This window comes from Mesoplodon densirostris, chromosome 11 (assembly GCF_025265405.1).
Source record: "Mesoplodon densirostris isolate mMesDen1 chromosome 11, mMesDen1 primary haplotype, whole genome shotgun sequence".
Classification (NCBI taxonomy): domain Eukaryota; kingdom Metazoa; phylum Chordata; class Mammalia; order Artiodactyla; family Ziphiidae; genus Mesoplodon; species Mesoplodon densirostris.
In genome coordinates, this window is record NC_082671.1 from 4,242,710 (window position 1) to 4,269,666 (window position 26,957).

The 26,957-nt window shown below is 40.7% G+C and overlaps 1 protein-coding gene across 16 annotated transcripts in view; it reads right to left on the bottom strand.

Moving 5' to 3' along the window:
* WNK1 (WNK lysine deficient protein kinase 1) overlaps positions 1-23,086 on the bottom strand; it is a 136,312-nt gene extending 113,226 nt beyond the window's left edge. For all 16 annotated transcript variants that reach the window (XM_060113635.1, XM_060113644.1, XM_060113648.1 and 13 more), the window contains exon 1: positions 22,233-23,086. In XM_060113635.1, the coding sequence (XP_059969618.1) occupies positions 22,233-22,988 (756 nt within the window). In that variant the 5' untranslated portion in view covers positions 22,989-23,086. The remainder of the gene's footprint in view (positions 1-22,232) is intronic.
* Positions 23,087-26,957: the final 3,871 nt, after the last annotated feature.

Genomic DNA, 26,957 nt, shown 5'->3' on the forward strand with positions numbered 1-26,957 from the left:
TACATGCATATTACTAAGTGAAAAAAGCCAATCTGAAAAGGCTGCGTGTACAGCATGATTCCGACTACATGATTTTCTGGAAAATGGAAAACTATGAAGACAGTAAAAAGATTACTGGTTGCCAGAGGTGAGGATGGGAAAGAGATGAACAGACAGAGCACAGAAGATTTTAGGAAGTGAAAATACTCTGTATGATATAATATAATATGTAGTTATACATTCATCCAGATTCACAGAATATATAACACCAAAACCGTGATTATGATGTGTAGGTTTGTCCTCGGTTTAAAAAAAAAAAAAAAAAGTACCATTCTGCATTCTGGTGACTGATGTTGATAATAGGGGAGGGTATGTATGTGTGGGGGGAAAGGAGTATATTGAGAAATCTCTATCTCCCTCTCAAGTTTTGCTGTAAACCTAAAACTGCTCTATAAAATTAAGTCTTATGAAGAAAAATAAAAAAAATAATATTGTACCGCTGACACTCAGTTCCCAGTACTGGAAAAGATTTGCTGAAAATCTAATGAATATTAATTTTAATAATATTAATTTGATTTGAAGAATTTATGAAAATTGATTAGGGGAGAAAAGCACATGAAAGTAGGCAAAATATATCAAAAGACAAAAGAGGGAATACAATTTGTTATCAAGCAAATGGGGACAAGTCCTGAAGACATAAAATATAAAGCAATGAGAAAGTTTTAAGATAATATATTGATAAATGGGCAGTGAAAATAAGAACTCTCACTTGGGTCACCGTATCTATTCTGGAAAACAATCTCGCAAGATGCAGAAAGTACTTAAATGTTCATACTCTTAGAAACAATAATTCTATTTCTGAATTTAACACTAAGAAAATAGTTCTCAACAGTGAAATCGGAGGTATTAATTTGTGTTTTGTTCACAAGGCAATAGGTAAATTCCTTTCCCCTATTCCAAGCCTTTGAAGTCCTTAGCCTCAGGGTCTTTTGTGTTATTTTAGAACCAGCAATTAGAAGACAATCCCCTCAGCTGGCTTCTGTTTGAGAAAGCCCAGGCCCAAAGAGAGTAACCAGAGCGAGCGGGGATGAAAGGAATGAGGAGTTTGAGCAGGAGGAAACTGGAGGGAAAGAAGGGGATTAGAGGATTCACCCAGACCAAGATCAATACCCTCAGCCCCACAGGGAGGTGAGCAGGTAATGGAGAGACAATGATGGTAAGAACTGTGTTTTAGAAGCTTCTAGAGAAGATCCTATTACCCAATAGTCTCTCTAACTTGGCCTTCAAAAGAACCTTCCAGGCTTAACATAAACAAGCATGTCAATGACAAGCAGTGTAGGCAGAAGACTAGAAAGGCCTTTCCTGATAAGGTTCTGGACTATATGAAGCTATCCAAGGATTGGGGGAAGGAGGAGGTGTACAGCAGAATAACAACCGACTAAATTAGGTGAGGACACAACACAGATTAATTTTAGTAGAATACGAATATGGTATTTCATAGGTACAACCTATAAAATAAGACTCATGCCTACTGTATTTATAATCAAAAATATAACCCTGGGGGTAAACTATGCTGTTTCCACATAAGGAACTATCATACAGCTGTTAAAAATATTTATACTAATTCTTATATTACAATGAATTACAAAATTATCATAGTATAAAATTAGTGGGCCAAACATTCTAATTAATTTTCTCTTATTGAGAATTTAAAAAAAATAATACATACTCAAATAGGAATTCAAGTATTGTACATACTAACTTAAGATCAAAATGCCCGTTCTGAAACTGATGTCACAACTGCATGTGCAGTAGTACTCAGTATCAAAACAATTATAACAGTGCACAAACAACACCTTTTTTTATTTTTTTTTTTTTTTTTTTTTTTTGCGGTATGCGGGCCTCTCACTGTTGTGGCCTCCCCCGTTGCGGAGCACAGGCTCCGGACGCGCAGGCTCCGGACGCTCAGGCTCAGCGGCCATGGCTCACGGGCCCAGCCGCTCCGCAGCATATGGGATCCTCCCAGACCGGGGCACGAACCCGTATCCCCTGCATCGGCAGGCGGACTCTCAACCACTTGCGCCACCAGGGAGGCCCCACAACACCTTTTTTTAAATCTAAATATATATGATCACATACACACATACCTATGATTCCAGTAAAACATGAGTTCCATGAGGGCAGGGTTTTTCCTCTATTTGCCAACTAAGTACCTGGCACATAGGAATTCAATAAATATTTCCTGAATAAGTATAAAACCCACCTTGAGGGGTAGGGAGAAACAAAAGGAAAATGTTCCAAAATGATACATCAGCATTGTCTTTTAGTGATAGAAATTTAGAGGGGTTGTTTTGGTTTCTATTTTTCCCTGTCCTCTAAGATGTCTCTGCATATACATACCTTCTACAATGGAAAAAAACAATTAGGAAGCAGTCCACTTTAAATGCATTAAGAATTTCCTATATTTTCAAAACATCTCTGTAGAGTTCTACAGCAGCTCTAGAGTACACTTAGCTGAAAATTTAAATAAAGGAAGCAGATTTAAGTTATCTGGAGTGGGTAGGAAGTAGAAAAAGCACACTAAGGCTTTTTACCCTTTGTAGTTTAGTCAATATACAAAACTAAACTTCCTCAAAGAACTTTTAATGTACCATTATTAAAGCCCCTAATACTCAACTTTTATAAACTTTTCAACCACAGTAACTGTTCTAGAAGCAAACTACTGATTTAAAATATTCTGACCATGCCCAAAATCATAAAAGGCAGTGAATGAACTCTCTGCTAATCTCTCAACAAAGGCTGAAAATGAAAAAACTAATCAGCTTTGCAATATACCAACCATGACTTTTAAACTTCTGTTCAGAGTGATCAAATGCATCAATGATCAGTTTCCAAGATTTAGCTAAAAGTAAATGTTGGCATTTGTGAGCCAAACATTCTGATTTTCTCTTACTGAGAATTAAAAAGAAATAATACATACTCAAGTAGGAATTCAAGTGTTGTACATACTAACTTAAGAGCAAAATGTTAGTTCTGAAACTGATGTCATAACTGCATGTGCAGTGGTAAAAAGTCAAAACCAATTATAATAACAGTGCACAAATACTTATTATTTTTATCTAAATACTTAGTACTTTTTATCTAAAATTTCAAATTTTTAACATAAGAAACGCCTTTTTCTATGAGATAAGTCAAGCAAATTATGCCACCTTAATAGCATAATCACAGCTATATTAACACACACACACCAATTATGACTATAAACAGTATTTGTTGGTTTTGATCTAAAAACCTCAAATTTTTTAAAAATTTATTTTTTGCATTTTATTTTTTATACAGCAGGTTCTTATTAGTTATCTATTTTATACATATTAGTGTATATATGTCAATCCCAACCTCCCAATTCATCCCCCCTCAAACCCCCCCCCGCCACCTTCCCCCCTTGGTGTCCATATGTTTGTTCTCTACATCTGTGTCTCTGTTTCTGCCCTGCAAACCGGTTCGTCTGTACCATTTTTCTAGATTCCACATATATGCGTTAATATACGATATTTGTTTTCTCTTTCTGACTTACTTCACTCTGTATGACAGTCTCTAGATCCATCCACGTCTCTACAAATGACCCAATTTCGTTCCTTTTTATGGCTAAGTAATATTCCACTGTTATATGTACCACATCTTCTTTATCCATTCGTCTGTCGATGGGCATTTAGGCTGCTTCCATGACCTAGCTATTGTAAACAGTGCTTCAGTGAACGCTGGGGAACATGTGTCTTTTTGAATTATGGTTTTCTCTGGGTATACGCCCAGTAGTGGGATTGCTGGGTCATATGGTAATTCTATTTTTAGTTTTTTAAGGAACCTCCATACTGTTCTCCATAGTGGCTGTATCCATTTACATTCCCATCAACAGGGCAAGAGGGTTCCCTTTTCTCCACACCTTCTCCAGCATTTGTTGTTTGTAGATTTTCTGATGATGCTCATTCTAACTGGTGTGAGGTGATAACCTCACTGTAGTTTTGATTTGCATTTCTCTAATAATTAGTGATGTTGAGCAGCTTTTCATGTGCCTCTTGGCCATCTGTATGTCTTCTTTGGAGAAATCTCTAAGTCTTCTGCCCATTTTTTGAGTGGGTTGTTTTTTTAATACTGAGCTGCATGAGCTGTTTATATATTTTGGAGATTGTTATTTTGTTGATTCGTTTGCAAATATTTTCTCCCATTCTGAGGGCTGTCTTTTCGTCTTGTTTGTAGTCTCCTTTGCTTTGCAAAAGCTTTTAAGTTTCATTAAGTCCCATTTGTTTGTTTTTGTTTCTCTTTCCCTTACTCTAGGAGGTGGGTCAAAAAGGATCTTGCTGTGATTTATGTCAAAGAGTGCTCTTCCTATGTTTTCCTCTCAGAGTTTTATAGTATCTGGTCTTACATTTAGGTCTCTAATCCATTTTGAGTTTATTTTTGTGTATGGTGATAGGGAGTGTTCTAATTTCACTCTTTTACATGTAGCTGTCCAGTTTTCCCAGCACCACTTATTGAAGAGACTGTCTTTTCTCCATTGTATATCCTTGCCTCTTTTGTCACAGATTAGTTGACCATATGTGCGTGGGTTTATCTCTGGGCTTTCTATCCTGTTCCATTGATATATATTTCTGTTTTTGTGCCAGTACCATATTGTCTTGATTACTGTAGCTTTGTAGTATAGTCTGAAGCCAGGGAGTCTGATTCCTCCAGCTCCGTTTTTTTCCCTCAAGATTGCTTTGGCTATTTGGGGTCTTTTGTCTCCATACAAATTGTAAGATTTTTTGCTCTAGTTCTGTAAAAAATGCCACTGGTAATTTGACAGGGACTGCATTGAATCTGTAGATTGCTTTGGGTAGTGTAGTCATCTTTACAATACTGATTCTTCTAATTCAAGAACATGGTATATCTCTCCATCTGTTTGTGTTATCATTGATTTCTTTCGTCAGTGTCTTATAGTTTTCTGAGTACAGATCTTTTACCTCCTCAGGTAGGTTTATTCCTAGGTATTTTATTCTTTGTGTTGCAGTGGTGAATGGGATTGTTTCCTTAATTTCTCTTTCTGATCTTTTGTTGTTAGTATATAGGAATGCAAAAGATTTCTGTGCATTAATTTTGCATCCTGAAACTTTACCAAATCCATTGATTAGCTCTAGTAGCTTTCTGGTGGCAACTTTAGGATTCTCTATGTATAGTATCATGTCATCTGCAAACAGTGACAGTTTTACTTCTTCTTTTCCAATTTGTATTCCTTTTATTCCTTCTTCTTCTCTGATTGTCATGGCTAGGACTTCCAAAACTATGTTGAATAATAGTGGCGAGAGTGGACATCCTTGTCTTGTTCCTGATCTTAGAGGAAATGCTTTCAGTTTTTCACCATTGAGAACGATGTTTGCTGTGGGTTTGTCATATATGGCCTTTATTATGTTGAGGTAGGTTTCCTCTATGCTCACTTTCTGAGGAGTTTTTATCATAAATGGGTGTTGAATTTTGTCAAAAGCTTTTTCTGCGTCTATTGAGATGATCATATGGTTTTTCTTCTTCAATTTGTTAATATGGTGTATCACATTGATTGATTTGCGTATATTGAAGAATCCTTGCATCCCCAAGATAAATCCTACTTGTTCATGGTGTATGATCCTTTTAATGTGTTGTTGGATTCTGTAAAAACCTCAAATTTTTAAATGGGAAAATGTTTTTGCTATGCAGTACAACAGGCAAAGTGTACCACCATACAGTATGATCACAACTATAAGAAGAAAAACACACAGAAATTATGTTAACAATGCTTATCTCTGGATGAAGAGATGCATTCCAGGTAATTTTTATTTCCTTTTTCCCTCTAATTTACTAATTTTTATAATGAGAATGTGTTACTTTTATAAAATTTTCTTATAAATATTTTTTGTGTGTGATTATAACAACTATGGTAGAAATAAATGAAGCTTATAATTCAGATAACTGAGTCAAAATCAAATTAACATGTAGCTCTAAAAAATGACTATCAAAAGGTCCTTATACAAAAGGAAAATAGGTTTCTGGGGCCATTAAATTACCATATAGAGTTTGAAAAGCATTGTCTTGGCATCTCAAATATTTTACAACTTTATTAAAGCAGTTAGCTACATTTTCAGTAATCTTCTCATCCTTATTTATTGTACAGGAACAGCTAGTCAAAAAATTAACTATTTTGGAAAAATAACACAAATAAGTTGTTGAACTATAAATAATGTCTCTTTTTAGGAGCAAAAGACACCAAAAATCATGAAAACTATTTCTCGACATCATGAAAACAGGAATATGGGCACTAAATTGGTCAACCAGGTTAAGGAGCCACAGTGGCCAGTAATGATCAAAGAATATAAATAAAGCAGCAAGTTTACACGATCAATATACATCCAAACATGCATTAGCAGTTTATTTGAAATAGACAAAAGTGTTTACAAGTATTTCAAGATATTTGCCAAAAAAATGACTTCTAACGTTCTCTTGGCAACAACTAAAGTACCCAAAGAATAAGACCATAAGAAATATTTCTGATACAGACATGCTGGAAAACAACAAAAGATAAAATTTTAAAGAACTGGATGCCAATTTTCATAATAATCAGGTATTAAAAGCACCACAAACCAAAAAGAAAAGACTTTAAAAACCCAAATTTCAGTACTTCCCTGGTGGTCCAGTGGGTAAGACTCCGCGCTCCCAATGCACGGGGCCCGGGTCCAATCCCTGGTCAGGGAACTAGATCCTGCATGCATGCCACAACTAAGACCCAGGGCAGCCTAAATAAATAAATAAATAAATAAATAAAAAGAACAAAACACCAAATTTCTATGTTCAGCAACAGTAAAAGAATTATGGTTTGCAAAGGGTGCTAATGAAAGAAACCACAAGAGAGGCATGGACGTATATACACTACCAAACGTAAGGTAGATAGATAGTGGGAAGCAGCCGCATAGCACAGGGAGATCAGCTCGGTGCTTTGTGACCGCCTGGAGGGGTGGGATAGGGAGGGTGGGAGGGAGGGAGACGCAAGAGGGAAGGGATGTGGGAACAGATGTATATGTATGACTGATTCACTTTGTTATAAAGCAGAAACTAATTTAAAAAAAAGTAAAAAAAAAAAAAAAAAAAACCACAAAAAGGAAGGTGTTAAGATATTTTTTAAAAGGAAGTAGTAAACTTAATTTACTGCAGCATCAGCTCTCTTACAACATTTTATTTTAACAGAATAGTCTAGGTCAGTGGTGGCCAACAGAAACATAATGTGAACCACACATGCAATTTTAAATGTTCAGGCAGCCACATTAAATAAAGTAAAAAGAAACAGATGAAATTAATAATATATTTATTTACCCAATACATCCAAACATTATCATTTTAACATGTAATCAATTTTTTAATTGGAATATTTTAACTTTAAAAAAAATACTAAGCCTTCAAAATCCAATGTATCTTTTTTATACACAGTGTGTCTCAATCTGGATGCTAAATTTTCATCAGAAAAAACTTAGAAAACACTAATTATGAATAATCTTGATACTAAGATTCATAGAAGTTATCTGTATTTATAGCAAATTCATGGCAGTTCATGTCACCTGTTTTCTTGTAAGGCTTTAAAAAAAAAAAAAAAAAAAAAGCTGCATTATATCCCCAAAAGCAGCAGCAGAGAGAATGTAAAAGGACAGAAAGTAAATTAATTTTAAAAGAGTAATGCTGCCAAGATGTAGAGAACAACTGTATGGACACCAAGGGGGGAAAGTGGTGGGGGTGGTGGTGGGATGAACTGGGAGATTGGGATTGACATATATACACTAATATGTATAAAATAGATGACTAATAAGAACCTGCTGTATAAAAAATAAATTAAATAAAATTCAAAAATTAAAAAAAAAAAAAGATTACTGCCGCCAGAGAAGATGTTAGAGGGAGAAGGGATGGTAGCCCCAGTGCAGTGAGAAGGGTGCCTGAGGGACACCAGCTCAGAGGAGCTAAAAGAATGGCTACTCTGAACTGTTTGTACTCTCAACACCCTGACACCAATGGCATGGTGTTTTTCATGTCACCAACAAGTTTTTCAGCTCTCTGGTCCCCAATTGGGTGTCCTACGGATTCAATTCATTTCTGACACTAACCACCTGGAGTAAGCATGGACTCCGCAGATTAAGGGCTCAGTCCTACAACAGTGTCTCCACTTCAGATGCTTGCAAGTCCCAGGTTGCCACCTATACTTCTGACCAACGAACAATAAATCCGGGGTTTCCATGACCCCCTCCTCAGGTTTGACAACTTGCCAGAGTGGCTCAAAGAACTCAGGAACAGCCAAATGTAGTAGATGCAGAGGGCAAGGTATAGGAGGAGGAGGGCCACAGAGCTTCCATGCCCTCCCTCTCTGATGTACCCCCTCCTAGCACCTTAAAGTGTTCATGAACCCAGAAGCTCTCTAAACTCTGCTGATTAGGGTTTTTTTTTTTTTTTTTTTTTTTTTTGCGTTACGCGGGCCTCTCACTGTTGTGGTCTCTCCCGTTGCGGAGCACAGGCTCCGGACACGTAGGCTCAGCGGCCATGACTCACGGGCCCAGCCGCTCTGCGGCACGTGGGATCTTCCCGGACCGGGGCACGAACCCGTGTCCCCTGCATCGGCAGGTGGACTCTCAACCACTGCGCCACCAGGGAAGCCCCGATTAGGGGTTTTTATGGAGGTTTTACTACATATGCTTGGCTGAGTAAATCACTGGCCATCAGTGAGTAGCTCCATCTCCAGCTCCTCTTCCCCTCCTCCCACAGAGGTGGAGGTGGGAATAATGCTGAAAGCTCCAACCCTCTAATCATGGCAGGGTCTTTCTGGTGACCAGCCCCTACCCTGAAGCCATCTAAGGGCCAGCCAGTCAAGAGTCACCTCATTAGAGCAAAAGATACTCCCATCCCTCTGGAACTTCCAAGGCATTTAGGAGCTCTGTCAGGAATCAGGGGTAAAAATCACATCAATTATTTCTAGACTATGTCAATTCATACATACATTTAGGATAATGAGAAGCAAGTCTGTCACTCTCAGAGAAGTGGGGTGTACATATATGGAAAAGGGGAAAGCTAGAATGAACTCTGTGTTGAATGAGCATTAGAGATATCAACATGAACTCATAGTTTTCAATAGATATAGATGTATACACACACACAGAGGCAAAAACACATGCATACACATAAGTATTTCCTAACTCTTCACTAGAAGAGTCTGGAAACAGTGATGTCCCAGGAGCCTTGTGCACACTTGACCCCCAGATCTCATTTTCTGAATTCTGTTCTACCATAAAAGGAACCAGGCTCCTTGGAGAAATGGCTGGTCCACTGCTGGGATGCAGAAAGAGGAAGAAGAACCTGGAATATCTTGTACAAAAAGATTATAATCAAAAATGATAGGATCATGTTAATTAAAAGGACACAGGAAGCAGCTTCTGGCCAGATGTGGGACAACTGCTATGTTTGAAAGTATTTCACAGTAAAGAGTTTTTTAAAAAGTATTACTATATCTGTCTATCATGTGAAGAGGGAAAAAACTATATTGTATAACATTTAGTTAAGTACTGGTTGTTAAAAAAGTCATCTTTAGTCACTGTAGAGGGTAAAGATGATAGATGTTTAAAATACTAAACTAATAAGGTATTCAAACCAAGTGAATACTCAGTAAGATCTATGAAAGCCTGTAAGGGTGGTATTTATGGGAAGTATGGCAGTTTCACTTCTGTCCTTATAAGAGGAATGGAAAACAGTCAAGATTCTCAGCACAGAAATCAAAGCTATGCTTTAGCCATAAGATGCTCACCAGCAACATATCACTAACCCTCCCCTCTCCACTTACGTCCAAGAAAAAAAAATCTGTAGAGACATAAGAAACTACTGGTACAAATGCAACACAGACAGTTTGTTCACGAAAAGTAAAATCTAAACTAGCACCTCTATGTAGTAGAGTGCTTGGTTAGGCAGAACCAATATTTAAATTGAGAGTCTAATATTTAAAAATTTCTGGTGGTTTTTTCTTTTGTCCAGGCAAAAAAGAGCAATGTACCTTGGAGTCATCATCATTTTTCTGGAAGAACCACTTGAGTGGACCTTCTCAGTTTGTAACTGAAGCAAATTCTCTGGACCAAGAGAAAGGGTACACAGCAGACTCTATTCTGACTTGATAAAAGCTATCCCTATGAGTAATATTAAATAGTCCTGAAATAAGATAAAAGTGTGTAGAAAGTATGCAAAAAAAGGCCAGAAAGTGTTCTGGTAAGCAACTAAGACTCCAAGGCGTTCCCTTCTAAGTTTACTGTTATTAGAAATTCTCCGATCGACTTAAATGGCCCTGAATGAGGTCCACTGGCAGCCAAGTTTCCCCCATGTTATACATACACGATGACGCAACTTACCTTGAAATAAAAGAGAATGAAAATCTAACCCTATGCCTGGGGATGAAAGAGGGAGGGGCGACTTGAACAGTGTGTAGGTGAAGCTGAAAACCCTTAGAGGCCCAGCTACTCTAACCACAACAGTAATATTCTGTAAATCTGTCATATTTTGAGGTGACATCTTGTGTGCCCCAAGTATGGTTACCCCTGCTGTAATGGTATAGGACTGTCTGATTTAAAGAACCATTTTAGCCTAAAGAATATCCAGGAATCCAGGCCTATGGGATGATATGCTTATTATTCTGTGCTGGTGGGTAGGTATATAAGCAAATACCACTAATGCACTTTAAGAGTATTACCAAACTGAATACAAAGTCTTGCTACTTGGAGAAGAAAACTTCACTTACCTGGACATCTTACTGGAGAGGAGGTAACATCTTATTTCCATAACAATGCTGAATAAATTAAACGTTCCAGAGGATTTCAAAACATAATTATGTAATTTATACAAGATTTCTATTTGGAGTTCATAGAAACAAAAGAGGCAAATACTTCTCAATAGTATATATAAAATGTCAAAGTAAACAGTGAAGAGAAGGAAAAAGAAGAGGTAAGATTAAAAAAAAAATCAGGGGAAAAAAGTCAATTCATACTGTCAGTATCAAGCACTAAAGCTACAAACTATAACCTCAATCTCCAAAGTAAATAAAACTAAGTCCTATGGAAATTATATAATAGCAATTAACATGTTATCTACTCATCGTAGATCCAATATCCTTAAGTCTGCTTTCCTGGTGAGTAAAAGGTAGCATTGATACAATTTTAGGAATTTGTAAGTCCAATTAATTATTACTAACAATGTAAAACTTGAAAATGAACAATCTGTATACACAGAAGTCATCTAAAGACCACTGACCAGGGCTTCCCTGGTGGCGCGGTGGTTGAGAATCTGCCTGCTAATGCAGGGGACACGGGTTCGAGCCCTGGGCTGGGAGGATCCCACATGCCACGGAGCAACTAGGCCCATGAGCCACAACTACTGAGCCTGCGCGTCTGGAGCCTGTGCTCCGCAACAAGAGAGGCTGCGATAGTGAGAGGCCCCCGCTTGCCACAACTAGAGAAAGTCCTCGCACAGAAACTAAGATCCAACACAGCAAAAATAAATAAATAAATTAATTAATAAACTCCTACCCCCAACACCTTCTGTAAAAAAAAAAAAAAAAAAAAGACCACTGACCAAAATCCTACTAACACTATAACCTTCCAATTTGTCTCTATTAGGTAGAAATTTGATACACATAGAACACTAGAAATAATATTCCTTCTCCTTAAAGATTTAAGTCTGAACAGAACGTTCTAGGGACCTCCCTGGTGGTCCGGTGGTTAAGACTTCGTGCTTCCACTGCAGGGGGCACGGGTTCCATCCCTGGTCGGGGAACTAGGATCCCGCACGTTGAGTGGTCAAATAAATAAATAAATAAAACTAATAAAAATAAATAAACAGAACATTCTATATCCAATGTAAATAACCAATGTAATAACCAATGTAAATAACATCTAAAAAACCTTGGACACACCAAGAAGTTAATAAAACAAACACGCCATCTCCCTCCTTATAGCATCTATATATGTACAGTGGCTAAAAGGCCACTTAAGTGGAGAGTTAATTCATGAACTCAAAGTATAAAAGGTACATGTTGCTCAACAACAAATTATAATTGCTAAACAGAGCAAAAGGACTTAGAATTCCACTAGAACTCAAACTTCTTCCTGGTTTAACTGAAGTATTCTACAGTGGAAAGAACAAGGACTCAGGCCATGTGATCTTAAACAAGTTATTAAACCTGAGTTAGCTTCCTCAAATATAAAAGTAAGAACACATCTGCCTTGTATTGTTGTTGTGAGAATATCAAAAAATATGATATGGGCATAGCACTGTGCCTGTCACAAGAAAAAAAAAGTCCTATCAGGTAGGTAAGTATTAGTAATTATTAATACTTTTCAGATTAATTAGCAAGGAACACTCTTCAAAAAGACAAGGGCTAGGGCTTCCCTGGTGGCACAGTGGTTAAGAATCTGCCTGCCATTGCAGGGGACATGGGTTCAAGCCCTGGTCCAGGAAGATCCCACATGCCATGGAGCAACTAAGCCTGTGCGCCACAACTACCGAGCCTGCGCTCTAGAGCCCGTGAGCCACAACTACTGAAGCCTGCGAGCCACAACTGCTGAAGCCCACATACCTAGAGACCGTGCTCCCCAACAAGAGGAGCCACTGCAATGAGAAGCCCATGCACCGCAACGAAGAGTAGTCCCCACTCGCCTCAACTAAAGAAAGCCTGCGCACAGCAATGAAGACCCAACGCAGCCAAAAATAATAAATAAATAAAATAAACAAAATTTTTTTAAAAGACAAGGGCTGAATAAAGTATATGCAGTTATTTAGGCTTTTTGTTGTAAAAAAGTCCACTTTGACCACACCCTAGAAACAGTATAATAATTAAGAATCTTTCTCGTAATGGAGTTTCATTTGAGATCTGTTTCCTCAAGTGACACACAAAGACGGTCATTTTAGATGCTCCACTAATAAAGTATGTATCACTGGACTAATACGCAAAGGTAGCATTAATGCCAGGAGAGAAACAAACTGTTTTAAGAATCAGCACATCACTCCCAACAACTGAGTATTCTGGAAACTAGCTGATAAATGGCATATGAAGTATGAAAATTCTTTAGGTTGAATTTAACCATTCATAAAGAATAACCAAAACTAAAACAGTAACTGGCTTAGAATAGACTCTTACGATAGATACTGAGGCAGAGAAAGCAGACGAAATATTATATTTCAATGCTTCAACTTTTTAGGCCTTTCCTTGATCATCCATCTATCCACATCATCCTTGATCACGCCTTCTACTTAAATCTTTCTTGCCCTGTATTTGTTCAAACTTGTCTAAAGAAATGGCCTACTTTTTTTTTTTTTTTTTTTTGCGGTACGCGGGCCTCTCACTGTTGTGGCCTCTTCCGTTGCGGAGCACAGGCTCTGGACGCACAGGCTCAGCGGCCATGGCTCACAGGCCCAGCCGCTCCGCGGCACGTGGGATCTTCCCGGACCGGGGCACGAACCCACGTCCCCTGCATCGGCAGGCGGACTCTCAACCACTGCGCCATCAGGGAAGCCCTGGCCTACTATTTTTGTCTCTACTTCTTAACCTCCCTCCGCCACTCTTTAAACCCACTGCAAAGTTTCCACTCTTCTGAAACTGTTAAGATCACCAAATATCTGGAGCAAATGTGACATAATGTTAATTTTTATTAATTCTGCATGTATATGTGAGTTTGTGATAACATCCCTTGTATATCTTTTCCAAAAAAGGAAGTACTTATCATTATTAATAGAGAACACATTTTTTAAAAATATTTAACACTTGTTATAAAAGCACCACACTGTATGTTCTTTGTGGTGTGAATTATATCTCAATAAAGCTATTTCTTTTTTAAAGCACAACTTAACACACGATCTAGATACAGCACATTCCAACAGAACCTTCTGCCATGATGGAAATGTTCTATATGTGCCATCCAGTATGGTAGCCACACATGGCTTCTGACCACTTGAAATGTGGCCAGTACTACTGAAGGATTAAGTTTAAATTTTTTATTTCATTTTAATTAATTTAAATTTAAATTGCCACCTAAGGCTTTATAGATAGAGAACTTTATTGGACAGTGACCAGCCCAGAAATCTAGGATATTAGCAGAGACTTATGCATCTACTTATGCGCTCCTCCCTTATGCAACCTCCCCTCTCATGTAGATAATCTTGAATGTTGTTGGTTAATGACTTAATAGCCAAATGCAATAAACAACTTCAACTGGCTAAACTAATCTCTACACTTTTTTTCTATGCCTTCTAACATCCATTATCCACAACTACTACTATGCCAATTGGACTTCTCTGCTATATTCCTTCCTGGAATTTTATTCCCTTGATATTACCATTCTCCTAATGTTCTACTTAGCCTAACCCCTGGGCTCCTCTTTCCTTTGCCCACCCATCAATTATTCCTGTTTTGCCCTAGGCCCATTATCCTCCCCTGTCTCTTCCTCTACTTCTCTCTTCATATATATCCTCTCCTTAGATGATTCCATTTACCTCCATTATTTCAGCTATGACTAATATAAACAGCCTCTATTTCTACCTCAGACCCATTATTTGAGCTTCATGAATGTATCCAACAGCCTGGCTGAACTTCCTGGAGGTTTCACAAGTATCTCAAAGTCAACATGTCAAACTGAATACATCTTCATACCCCTTCCCCTCTCAAAAAAACAAAACTCCTATTCTTTCTTATTTCCTCCCTCAGTTGACCGAACCATCATCTATCCCCACCCACTCTCTTACCCATGCTTCATTTTTCCTCCAAACTCCACTTAAGCACTAAACTCTGCATATTTTATCTACTAAATAAAGATTCCACTCCTCTATTACTGTCCTAGTTCAGGCCCTAGAAATCTCATACCCACACATAAAACTAAACTCTACACATCCCTCGTACTCCTTAAATCCATTCTCCACAATTACTACTATGCAAATCTGCCAATTAACTTCTCTACTTAAAATTCTCTCCACCACCTACAGCTGAGCATTTGTGTGGGAAGGGTGTGAGGACAGTTGGAAGAACATGTAAATATGATAATGTCTAGGAACTCTTCAGCATGTTAAAGAGATATGTTGTATTTCCCAAACTTACCTTAATCCACAATGATCTACCAGTCCAAGTAAAAAGGATATCCACAAAGAGATGAATACAGTCATCCCTCAGTGTCCACCAGGGACTGGTTCCAGGGATGCTCCCCAACCCCCACCCCATGGATACCGAAATCCACGGACGCTCAAGTCCCTTCTATAAAACAGTGCTGTATTTGTATATAACTTATACACATCCTCCTGTATACTTTAAATCATCTCTAGATTATTTATAATACCTAACACAATGTGAATGCTAATATAAATAGTTGTAAACACGATGTAAGTGCTATGCACACAGTTGCTACAAGTGCAGCAAATTCAACTTTTGCTTTTTGGAACTTTCTGACATTTCTTTTTCCTGAATATTTTCTATCTACAGTTGGTTGAATCTGTGGATGCGGAACCTGCAGATATGGAGGGCGACTGCATATCATGTTATTTAGCTCAAAACTATTAGCCATGAAGATGACCCTATCATTATCCCAAACAACCTGTTTACTTCTATCGACTAACAGAGGAAATGTGTACATCAATAATTATTCGATTCACTAATTCGCTTCACCTCTCACTGTTTGGTTTATATATTAGTGTTTGATTAACACAAGACCATTCACCATGTACATAATGACCAAAACACAGATCACCTGTCACTGAGAAGCTGAACCCTGCCTGCACAAAAAGCATCTACAGAAACAGTGGTTTTACTTAACTAACCCGAATATGACGATTATACCAAGTAGATTTCCAAACACTTTTTAAAATTATTCTTAAACTCTTAAATTTCTTAAGATTTCTTAAATTCCAGGGAAAACTGTATTTGCTTGTGCTGACAGACAGCTTATCTGATGATTCTTTTCTAAAAATCATTAAGCACATTAATGTAGCACAGCATATTTAATATGTCAATCTTGTAATGCCAAGACGCAAGTCACAACATCAAAAACTAAATTCTTTATGAACGCCCACCTGAAAAGTCTAAATTAATACAAATTAAGGTGGATATTATACAATCAATTAAGTCAACCACAAAACCAAGCAAATACTAAAGTTTCTCCTCTTCTGTGGAACATATCAATAACCAATCTTTTTAAAGCCACACACAAAATTAAGCCTGCCACCTGTCAAAGGCATAATCCTCTTCCAAATAAAAACACTCTTAAGAGGGCTCCCCTGGTGGCGCAGTGGTTGAGAGTCCGCCTGCCGATGCAGGGGACACGGGTTTGTGCCCCGATCCGGGAAGATCCCACATGCGGCGGAGCAGCTGGGCCCGTGAGCCATGGCCGCTGAGCCTGTGTCCGGAGCCTGTGCTCTGCAACGGGACAGGCCACAACAGTGAGAGGCCCACGTATCGCAAAAAAAAAAAAAAAAAAAACACTCTTAAGAAAAGTTTCTGGCAATTTCTCTTCAGTCTGAAAAACTACTCCCCTTCTTCTTAAGATTTAATAAAATCCCTAAACTGACAGAACAAAAAGCTCCTAAAACCCAACTTTAACTAGGAAGTTTAAAATAATTAATTTGTAACAAGTGATAACTTAGAGCCTTCAAAATGGATTTTTTTAAAAGCATCATCGTTTACATTTTTCAAAGTACCTTCACATAGTACTTCAGTTGCTTCTCAACAATCCTGTGAAGTCAGTAAGACATGTTACTAATAAATCAGTGCTACAGATTAAGTTCCTTACTCAGGGTCAGGTAATTGGGTAACAAAGTTTTCTGCCTTTGAATTGGTTTCCGTTATACAGTGTTTTATTATACCAGAGTCAATCTCCCAATACAAGATTAGAGAATCTGCTGTGGCCCAATGAAAGGCAAGGAATATGGATGAAACAACCCTGAGATCTACAACTATTTCTAACTTAATAACAGAAAAAACTTAATATTTATCAAAGTATATTGAGCATCTATCGATACTTATATCTTCAAAAAACCCAAAGACTAGTGGAGTAGACAGAGAATGTACATGATTTTTAATCAATGTGAAGAAAACTATAAGAATGATCCCAAGAGGAAAGATCCTAGTAAATTCGGGAAACTAGTAATTCAGAAAGGCTGCCATTTGGGAAGGTGACAGGTCATAAAATTAGAAAGTTAGGCAGAGGACAGCTAAAGCTAAGGAATCTGAAAACACTGATGACACCATGTTCAGCTCCAACATTTCTCCGATAAGTATGGTAGCCAAAGTAAGAGTTCTGCTACGTTTTTCAAGCATCAATGTAAACAAATCAAAATTTTCATCAGTACCCTCAAAAAGATAGCCTAAAAAAGATGCTGCATCATCACAGTTAATATTTATGTGCCAGGCTCTGTCCTAAATGTTTTTTATATATACTAATTCATTTAATCATCACAACAACTCTGTAAAATAAGTGCTCTTATTACATTCCATTTTACAGATAAGAAACTAGCACAGAAGTTTACCCAAGGTTACACAATCATTAACTGAGCCAGGATCTGAATTGAAAGTCAGGCATTTTAAGTTCTTAATCACTGTGTTACACTGCAGAAAAATAGTGCCTTCTCCAAATTCAGGTAATGCTAAGTCTCACCTATTCCTGCACACTTGATTGGCTTTTCTTAAACACGGGACCAAACAAAATGCAAGATGCTAACAATAAGTAAATATAAAGAACTGGTACAACAAAACCTGGTAACTAATTATAGTGAATTTTCCCCTAGTATATGAACATTTTCAGAAATTTTAATTTGAACATAACCACTCTTGCTGTTTTTACAGCTTTATCTAAAAAATTTAGAAGTTACCAGAAAACACAAATAACAGGTTTAAGATGATTTCTGAAAATGAGAGCCCCGTTTTAGTTGAACGTTTCTACAGGGATTAACTAGGATGACTTTCAAATGACCAGGACCTTACACTAGCATCCAAATGTCAGAGTGAACTGAGTCACTAGGCAACAAAAGATTCCCAATTTGTTTTACACAAAAACAATCTCTTGGGCATCCCTGGTGGCGCAGTGGTTAAGAATCTGCCTGCCAATGCAGGGGACTCGGGTTCAAGCCCTGGTCTGGGAAGATCCCACATGCCACAGAGCAGCTAAGCCCGTGTGCCACAACTACTGAGCCTGTGCTCTAGAGCCCATGAACCACAACTACTGAGCCTGTGAGCCACAACTACTGAAGCCACGTGCCTAGAGCCCGTGCTCTGCAACAAGAGAAGCCCCTGCACCAAAACAAAGAGCAGCCCCCATCACTGCAACCAGAGAAAGCCCGTGTGTAGCAATGAAAACCCAACGCAGCCATCAATCAATCAATCAATCTATATTTAAAAAATGGTCATCAAAAACAAATCTTAAAAAAAAAATCTCTTTCCAAGTTCTTACACTAGAAACAACCGTGATACTAAAGGTAAATAAGAGAAAAGGAAAACATTTAAGCCCTTAAGACTAAGTAAGAACTAACTATATTAAAAAAAAAAAATCAACCTAAATGTAATTCTTTTTCCTGTACCACAAAGTTACTTCTTAAGGCAATAAACCTACATATATTTTAAATTAAATCTTACCTACCCAAAATTATCCTGTCCTTAATTCTACTCTGTCCTGTTTAGAAGGGACAAAGGATTACTTCGAACAAGTCACCAATCATTCTTTAATTTGCACAGCAGCTACCCTTGAGTTACCTGAATTCTGCCCGTACTCCAAAAATCACTGACTCGAAGAATTTAAAAACAAACAAGAAAAACTCCAAAGACTATTCCCTGAAATTTAGTTCCTGAAACTAAAAGTTACTGCAGGTTCCTAAAAAACAAGAAATGTGGCACAAATTTTAAAAATACAGGTAAGAAAAATCCTCAATATTCAAATGGGAAGATACAGTTCAATGAATTATTTTAAGAACTATAGCAAAGAAATGTTATGGTTTCTTAACCACAGAACCACATCCAATTTCTGCAGCACTGACAAACTTTTCATAAAACATTAATATCATATACTCATGATGAGACATGAGCCTTGACTTGCGAAAAGCCAGAGAAAAGTAGACAGTAAGTATTTTGGAGCTTAATCAAAATTTATGATTTGACCTCTCCTTTCAGGTAGGTCTGGAAACAATCTCATTAATATATCAAGTGAACTCAGTATTTAGAAGTTGCATGGGGAGAAAAGTGCTTAGAGTAAAGCAACCATTCTTGAATCTCCATGTTTTCTTCAAGCAAACTACGCTATGTTTCTTTAAAACAAAAAGCAAAGAAGAACCCTTCCTAAAAAAGCAACATAAATTCTGCAAAGTGCAGCAATAACATTTTCTGACCAAGCCAACAGAGAAGTAAAATTAAAGCACAGCCTACCTAATAAAACCAGGTAAAGAAATTTTCACCTTAAAATATCTCAGTTATCTCTTAAAATCCTGTGGTTTCAAAGTATTACCTATATATTATTTATTAAGAGTCAATATTTGTTTTACTAAGTAACTATGCATATTGTGACTCTAAAAATAAGCTTCATGAAAACAAATTTGACTTGTATACCACACTCACCCATTCTCCACCCGAAAAAGCCTATTTATTTCTCCATTTGAAGTGATAAAATCAACACCCAAATCAGAAGTCTGGAATTTGCCATGGTTACAGGATAGGATTTCTTCAAAAATCTGACAGTAACTTCCACGCCAAAACAGAACAGCTTCATTTGAGATTTACTAATTAACCATCTACTGCACTACAAATGCTTTAACATTTCTCAAATTATTAGATCCCAACCAGTTTAATTTCCATTCTTTATCAACCCAAGCAAGTCATTTACCTGCTCTATGACTTCAAGTTCTTTATTTATCAAATAAGCACCTGGGCAGAATAATCTAAGATTTCCTCCAGTTTTAATATACAAGATTTTTAACTCAACAGCTGAACACAATATTTCTCCAGTCCTCCTACAGAAAAATACGTGTATTAATAAATATACATTTAGTGAAAAAAGCTTTCCTTTTTTCCCAGTGATTTAGTAATCCCTTGGCTTGTCCTTCAGTTTAGATCCAAAGACAAAAACCCAAACACTAACCTATTGAATAGGTTATCAGGCAAAAGTTCTGGCCAAAAAATCATAAACACTGTCCAACTACTGCTATAAAGGATCCTGGGGCTAAGATAATCACATTTTAAAAGCCAAAATGAAAAATTGTAGAAGTAGGGTCAAATGACATATATGGAAGGTTCCAAACCAGGGTACCACTCAATTAACTAGGATTCATTTGGTTCTCCAGCCCCTGAACTAACATAAAAATAATATGGCGATATTGTTATATGTAAGGATAGCAGATACTCTTTGGTTTAACCATGACCATGCCCAGGTAGAGAACAAAACAAAAAAGTCATCAGTTCTAGGAACAACTGAGAAGCTTAGACAAAATTCTTATTCTGACATTAGACAAATTGAGGTTTTTTTCCCCACTGTATCATTAGTTTCAGGATAATAAACTATCAGAAAATTCCAAGTGACAAAAAAAGAAAACACACACATTACATCCATAAAGTGCTCAACATTTACTCGGGTCTAGTCTTAAGAGAGTAAGGTAACTAATTAAGGAAAAAAAAAACTGTTACAAAAAGCACCTATTCAAATATGAAACTATAGAAGAATAAAATCCAGGATCAGTAGCAATAAGCACCCGAGGTACAAAAAAGAAACAGGTGTCTGCCTGTAAACCAAAAGAAATCAGACCTAAGTTTTTGAGTATGACTGACCAACCAGAATAACGTTATAGTTTCACAATTTTTTTAAAAAAAAGGTCTGCCACCTTCCCAACTCTAAAACACGATAAAATTGAGTAGGTTTTATTTCATAGTGCCTTAGAAGTTCTATATCACTAACTATAAAACTTAAGAAATTACATTCCAAAAAAACCTGTCAGGTTTGAAGTTTACTTCCTTCCACATGTTAATTTCCCTTCACACTTGATATGGCCTTGGTCATTTGGAAGGTGACATTCAAAGGGTTAAGTGTTAACATATTAGTTCATGGAGAATAGGTAAATTCCTAGACCACTCAGGTACTTTCATATCCTAATTCAGCTTGGTCCATTTTCTTGGCAAGAAGAATATGGATACTGGCATTTTTCATGTATAATGTAAGTGGCTTTTGCATTCAGTTCAACTCTGCTTCTTCCAATAACCTATGTATGTTCACTTCCCGGTGAGGACAACATTCAATCAAGCTGCTACAGGTCAAGCAACAAGTAGCCGAAACCCAGCTATCTGAACCTAGAATATCCTTGTCAACCAGGATGACACACCATGAAAATCATTTCATTTACACCATGAAAATCTCCCAGAGAGGTGAAAAAGGAAGCTCTGTGACTCCTTTGTACTCCCGGGAAAGTCTGGCTTAAAAACTTTTTACAACAAAGTTAAAACAACGATAATGACATTACGACTCTCAAAGCACAAATACAATTTTACATAAGCTCCTGTACTGCCCACTACCCACAGTACAGTGAATGGGCTGAAGACATACTAGTTTTAATTAACAACGTCAGATCACTGCTAGCTATCATAAGGTTTATGCACCATTAGGTGAAACAGTATCAACCACTTACCTTCTAGTCCCAAATTATTTATGCAGAGAAGGAAGCCTTTCTTACAGTTTATTACAGCCTGTGGGATCACCAACTAACATATATCCAAAGGAAAGTCAGTCAGGAACAAGGTCGTTCTCAATTTAAAAGGACAGCCTAATCTCAGGAACGGAAACACGCACCTAACACACCAGCAGCTCATCACTGCAGACCCCCCGAGGAGCACAAGGCAAGAAGACTGTACTTTCCTAATTCAAAAACTTCCCCACTAATTCCGTTTCCTGCCAGACGAGTAAAACAATGACCAATAGGCAATGCGTTTGTTATCAGGATGACTTTCATCACTCCTCCCTAGGAGCAAAGCTCTTTGGCTACCAATACTAACCCCTATCCTACCCAAACACCTAGGTGCATGCCCCAAATTCTGGTTTCTCTTCCAAAAGCTGGGCTCCCCCCATTTCGGAGCAAACAATCAGAGAAAGACATGCAAAGGGCGAACTCGGCAAACTGGCCGAACCGAGCCAAATCGGGGATCCAAACCACCGAGAAATAAAGAAGTAGGTGGGGCATACCTGCAGTTCACACCAGGCGACCTCCACGGTGGTTTCGGTGTCCAGACCTTTGTAGACCGTCTTAAAGGAGCCCCTGCCGATCTCGATGTCAAACTTGAGAAAGCGGCCATCATTGGACATTCCCACGGCCTTGGTCTCCAGCTCTTCGATGTCATCCTGCTGCTGGCTCCGTTCCTCCTGGGGTTCCTTGGCGCTGCCGCCGCCGCTGCCACTTCTCGACGACGGGGGCTCCTCTTTGCTCCCCGCGTGGCCGGGCTGGGCAACCTGACGGTCTCTGCCGGCGCTGCCCGGGGCCGAGGCGGCGGCTGGGCCCGCGGCGACCGGCTCCCCGGGGGCAGCGGCGGCGGCGGGCGGCTGCTGGGCCACATGTGCGGCAGCGGGGGTCAGGGTCTCCTCGCGCTGGGGCTCCGGGGGGCTCCGCTGCAGGACCACCGCGGCCGCGCTCGTCTGGGGCAGCGGGAGGGGGAGGCCGGGCAGCTCCAGCGCCGTGGCGTTGGAGTCGCAGATGACGCTGCGGCGGAAAAAGCGGTGCTCCGTGGTGGTGGTCGCGGCCACCCCCCGGCTGTCCTTGTCCATGGTGTGGCGGCGACGCCGGTACTCCTCCGTCCTGCCGGCTTCGGCGTCGGCCGCCGCGGCGCCCAGTTTCTCTCCCACCGAGGAGTCCGAACTGGAGCCATTCTTGGGGGGAGGCGCCGGCGGCGAGAGGAACAGGGAGCCCGGCGTGCTGCTCTGCTGGTCGGCGGCGCCGCCAGACATGGTGGGAGCGGGAGCGGGAGCGAGGCGGGCGGCTCGAATTCGCGGAAGAAGGGGGCCGGCCCGGGGCGGCGATGCTGCGGGCCGACGGCCCCTCACTCAGCACTGACTCGGCGGCCCGAGCGGGAGGCGGGGCCGCGGGCCCGGTTGCGGCGGCCGCTGCGGCTCTCGAGGCGCGCTGGTCGGGGGCGGCGGCGGGGCGGAGGCACGGGGGCTGGCGCCTCACGGCCCGCAGCCATCGTGCGGCAAGCGGCTGCCGGGCGGGCTAGAGCGGCGGGGGCGCGCGGTCATGGGGGCGGCGCGGCGGCCCGCACCAGTCCAGACGGAGGCGGCCCGGCTGCCCGACGCCGCCGCGGCCCGGGGCGGGCTGGGCCCTGGGGCGGCGGCGCGCGCGGAACCCCGAGCGGCGGCGGTTCGGCGCGGAGGCAGGGGAGGCCGCGCCGGGGCTCGCGGCCAGGCGAGCGGCCGCTCCTCCTACCCGCCCTGCTGGACGGCCTCACAGGCCGCCCATCGCCCGACGCGAGGGGCCGACGCGCGACGCGGAGGAGCGGCCCCCGGCCCCAGGCCTCGCCGCCCGCCCCGCGCCGGGCGGACCCCGTCCTCTCAGGGCCGGGGCCGGGGGCTGACGGAGGGAGGGCTGGCGTGGGAGGGCCGGAGCCTGCTGCTCCTCCGGGCTGAGGAGGGCCGGGAGAAGAAGGGCAGTCACCCGGTTGGGCACCTTCTGTCACGAAGACGGGTGAAGAGACGCCACGAGAAACGCGGCGTCCACGGGCGAAACTCGGCGCTAAATGGCGCCGGGAGTCTGAAGCCTCCACACAGCCCGCTCGGGCCCCGCCCCCCGCTGCCCGTGGCGCCCCACCCCCACACCGCTCTCGGGGCTCTCGCGCAGGCGTGCCCGCCCCAAGGCCCACTGGGACTTGTAGTTGGCGCCTTGAGGAATGAATGGGACAGAGGAGGAAGGCGCCTACGGCTCCCGTGATGCCCTGCGATGGCTTAGGCTGATGCCTGACGGGAGCTGTAGTTCTCTCTGAAACCTCCCCTTCTGGAAGGCGGATGGGAGCGTCACCGTGAGTCGCTAAGCCCCATCCTTCAGTGGGCGCTAGCTAGGAAAATCATGACTTAGCCATTAATTGTGTTAGGAAGGAAGGGAGAAGAAAAGGAGAGGGAGGCAGGACAAGGGGAGAGGCTCCCACCATGCTGTGCCGAGGCGAGAGCGAGCTCTTGGGGTTGCCATGGATGGAAAAAGAGCTGCTGTTCCTGTTAAATGTGGAGCGGCGTTGGTGCCGCGACCGGGGCGTGGGCAGAGAGCCGGGGTAGCTCGACCCCTTTCCTGGGGCGACAGACTTTGTGCATAACATTGATTGGATAGGTTAGGGAACCTCCCTTCCATGGCACTTAAGGCCGCATCCTAGGCTCCAGCCCAGGACAGATATTCTGGCTCTCAAGAGACGGGCCGCCCCACTGCAGTCAAGGGTCACAGCGAACTCCGCCCGGAAAAAGCGCGCAGCGCGCGCGGGAGGGGGCGGATTCAAGAAGAGACGGGGTCTAACGTATCTTTGCGGCTTTTACCACAAACTTGAGAGCCGAGTTGACTCGAATGAAACTTAATGTCCGCCTGTGTTTGCTTGGTGCTTAGTAAAACAGCATCCAGCTTCCTCTAGAGGTGCCTGCAGGTACCCGTGTGATTGACACCACGGCTTTGGACGTGCGGCTTTCTCGAAAGCATCCTTGGGCTCCCGGGACCTTTGCTCCTCGCAGCCACTCAAGATGGTGCAGGTGATGAGCACCAGGGGGCGCCCGACAGAGGAGGAAGCCGAACCCAGATGGCGGTTGAACGCCTAGCCCAACGGTAGGAGCGGGAAGCGCTGAAACGTGCGCAACCGCGCCGAGCGCGCGCGCTCCGCTCAGTCTCCGGCCCCCGAGACCGCTGGGCATTCGTTACGGAGCGCACGGCCCGCGCGGCCGCACAGGGAGGACAGCGGTTGGAAGCAGCCGGACGTTAAGATACCTTAGCGCTTAGTTTCCTAGCAAATGCCCAAACGGACTGCATGAGCTCCACTTGGAGAAGTTTGTCTCTACAATTTATAGCAATTAATCTGATACGTAGAATAGTTACACTATTTCTCAATTTTTTGTTTATCAAAAGCTACCCTTTGAGGTATACAAAAAAATTTTGCTGTAAAACCGATGGTTGTTAGGTTTTATGAAGGTGGAAGATTATGAACATTTTAAAATGCGAGTTTAGTAGGGGCCACTTGAGTCTTCAAATACTAGAGTTCCATTGTTTTAAAGAATATCCCCTTCACTCATTTCCTATGGTAACGGCAAATATCATTATGGTATATGTATTAAGTGGTTTGTCTCAACCGTAAACTCGGTGCAAAGCAAGGGGAGAAATGACTTTAAAGTACATTTGTATGGTACTTCTTGAGGCAGCTTCTTAGAACTTGCACAATTGTTGCTTTACTAGGAAAAGCAGTCTACTTTAAAACATGAGACAACTAATTATAAATTGATGAGTTAAAGGGAGATCAGTAAATCACAATGTTCGTGTTTTGGCACCATAAGAAAAATGAGGATATTTCTGTGTGAATGGTCATTAAAAGCCTTTATTACTACCTGGCCCTGCTTACTGGGCCATGAACCTTTGGACACACTGCATTGGACACAAGTCCCATGACAACCACCATGCCCTATTGACATGTTATTTCAGCAGGGAACAACTAAATTCATTGTAAATAATTTAATTAACTGTTGACTTAAAACTAGGCTTGCCCATGTGACAGCTTTTCCTACTTGTGTTATGTTAGCTTCACAGGTACAATGTTAGATTTAAAGCTTAAACTGTTTATATGAATATTTTACTACGGACACTTATTTGTTCCGCTGCCTTTTCAACACTTACCCACTTTCAGTTAGCATGGTATTTTCTATTACTCATTACTATTATATCCCTAATAGTTCTTTTCTTTTCTCTGTCACTTCAATTATCAAGTAAAGAATTGACCTCTCTATAATCCATATAACACATCAAGAGGTAGGAGAAAGAACCCAGGACACCATGGATGCACTAAGCTCAGAGATTTGACTTCCTGGTGGGTAGGTCCATACTAAGAATACAAGTATTTTATTTTCTCTCATCATATTCTTAATTCACTTTAGTCCTTATTCATTTTCTCACATTGATTCATGTTTCTTTCTAGTTCCCATCCATTCACATTTTATGTTTACATGGTCCCTGCCATTGGTAACTGGCCAGCAATGAAAGCCAGAGATGCCTTTGATTTAGACAGTGGCTGAATACACAAAATCTATTTTATTTTGTATGTGGCATAATGCGTAGGGTAGCACCTTGAAGTGTAGAGAAAAAAAATACCATCTTAAGAGAATTCCTCTTTTTTTGTCTCTTTTCCCTCATTTCTCATGCTCTTTTGTCTATGATACTTCTTATTTTACCTCCTTGTTATTTGCAACTCAAGGAAGAAGGGAGAATCAGACAGTTAAACAATGAAGAATAGATTTTTAAACTTTTTTTAATTATAAATGAAATAAAGGGGGATGAGACTTGCCCTATATCAAAGCAAATTGGAAAACCATAGGATTAAACCTGTATGGTATTGAGATAAGCATAGATAATGGAGAGGATACAGAAACGTGTATTTAGAGTTCCATGTGTGTATGAGCATCCCATAAATGACAAAGATGGCGTTTCAAGTCAGTGGGGGAAAGCTTAATAAACAGTGCTTGATCAATTAGTTATTAGTTTGAAAAACAAATTAGGTTACATGTCTACCTCGCACCATTTACAAAATTAATATCCACACAGTTTAAAGAGCTATTTTTTTTAAAGAGCTGTAAGAATTTTTAAAATATAGGGGAACATGGGATAGGAAAGGACTTCAAAGAACAATCCAAGAGCCATAAAGAAAAACATTTGACTATTATCAAAGTTGACAATTCTGGTCAATAAAG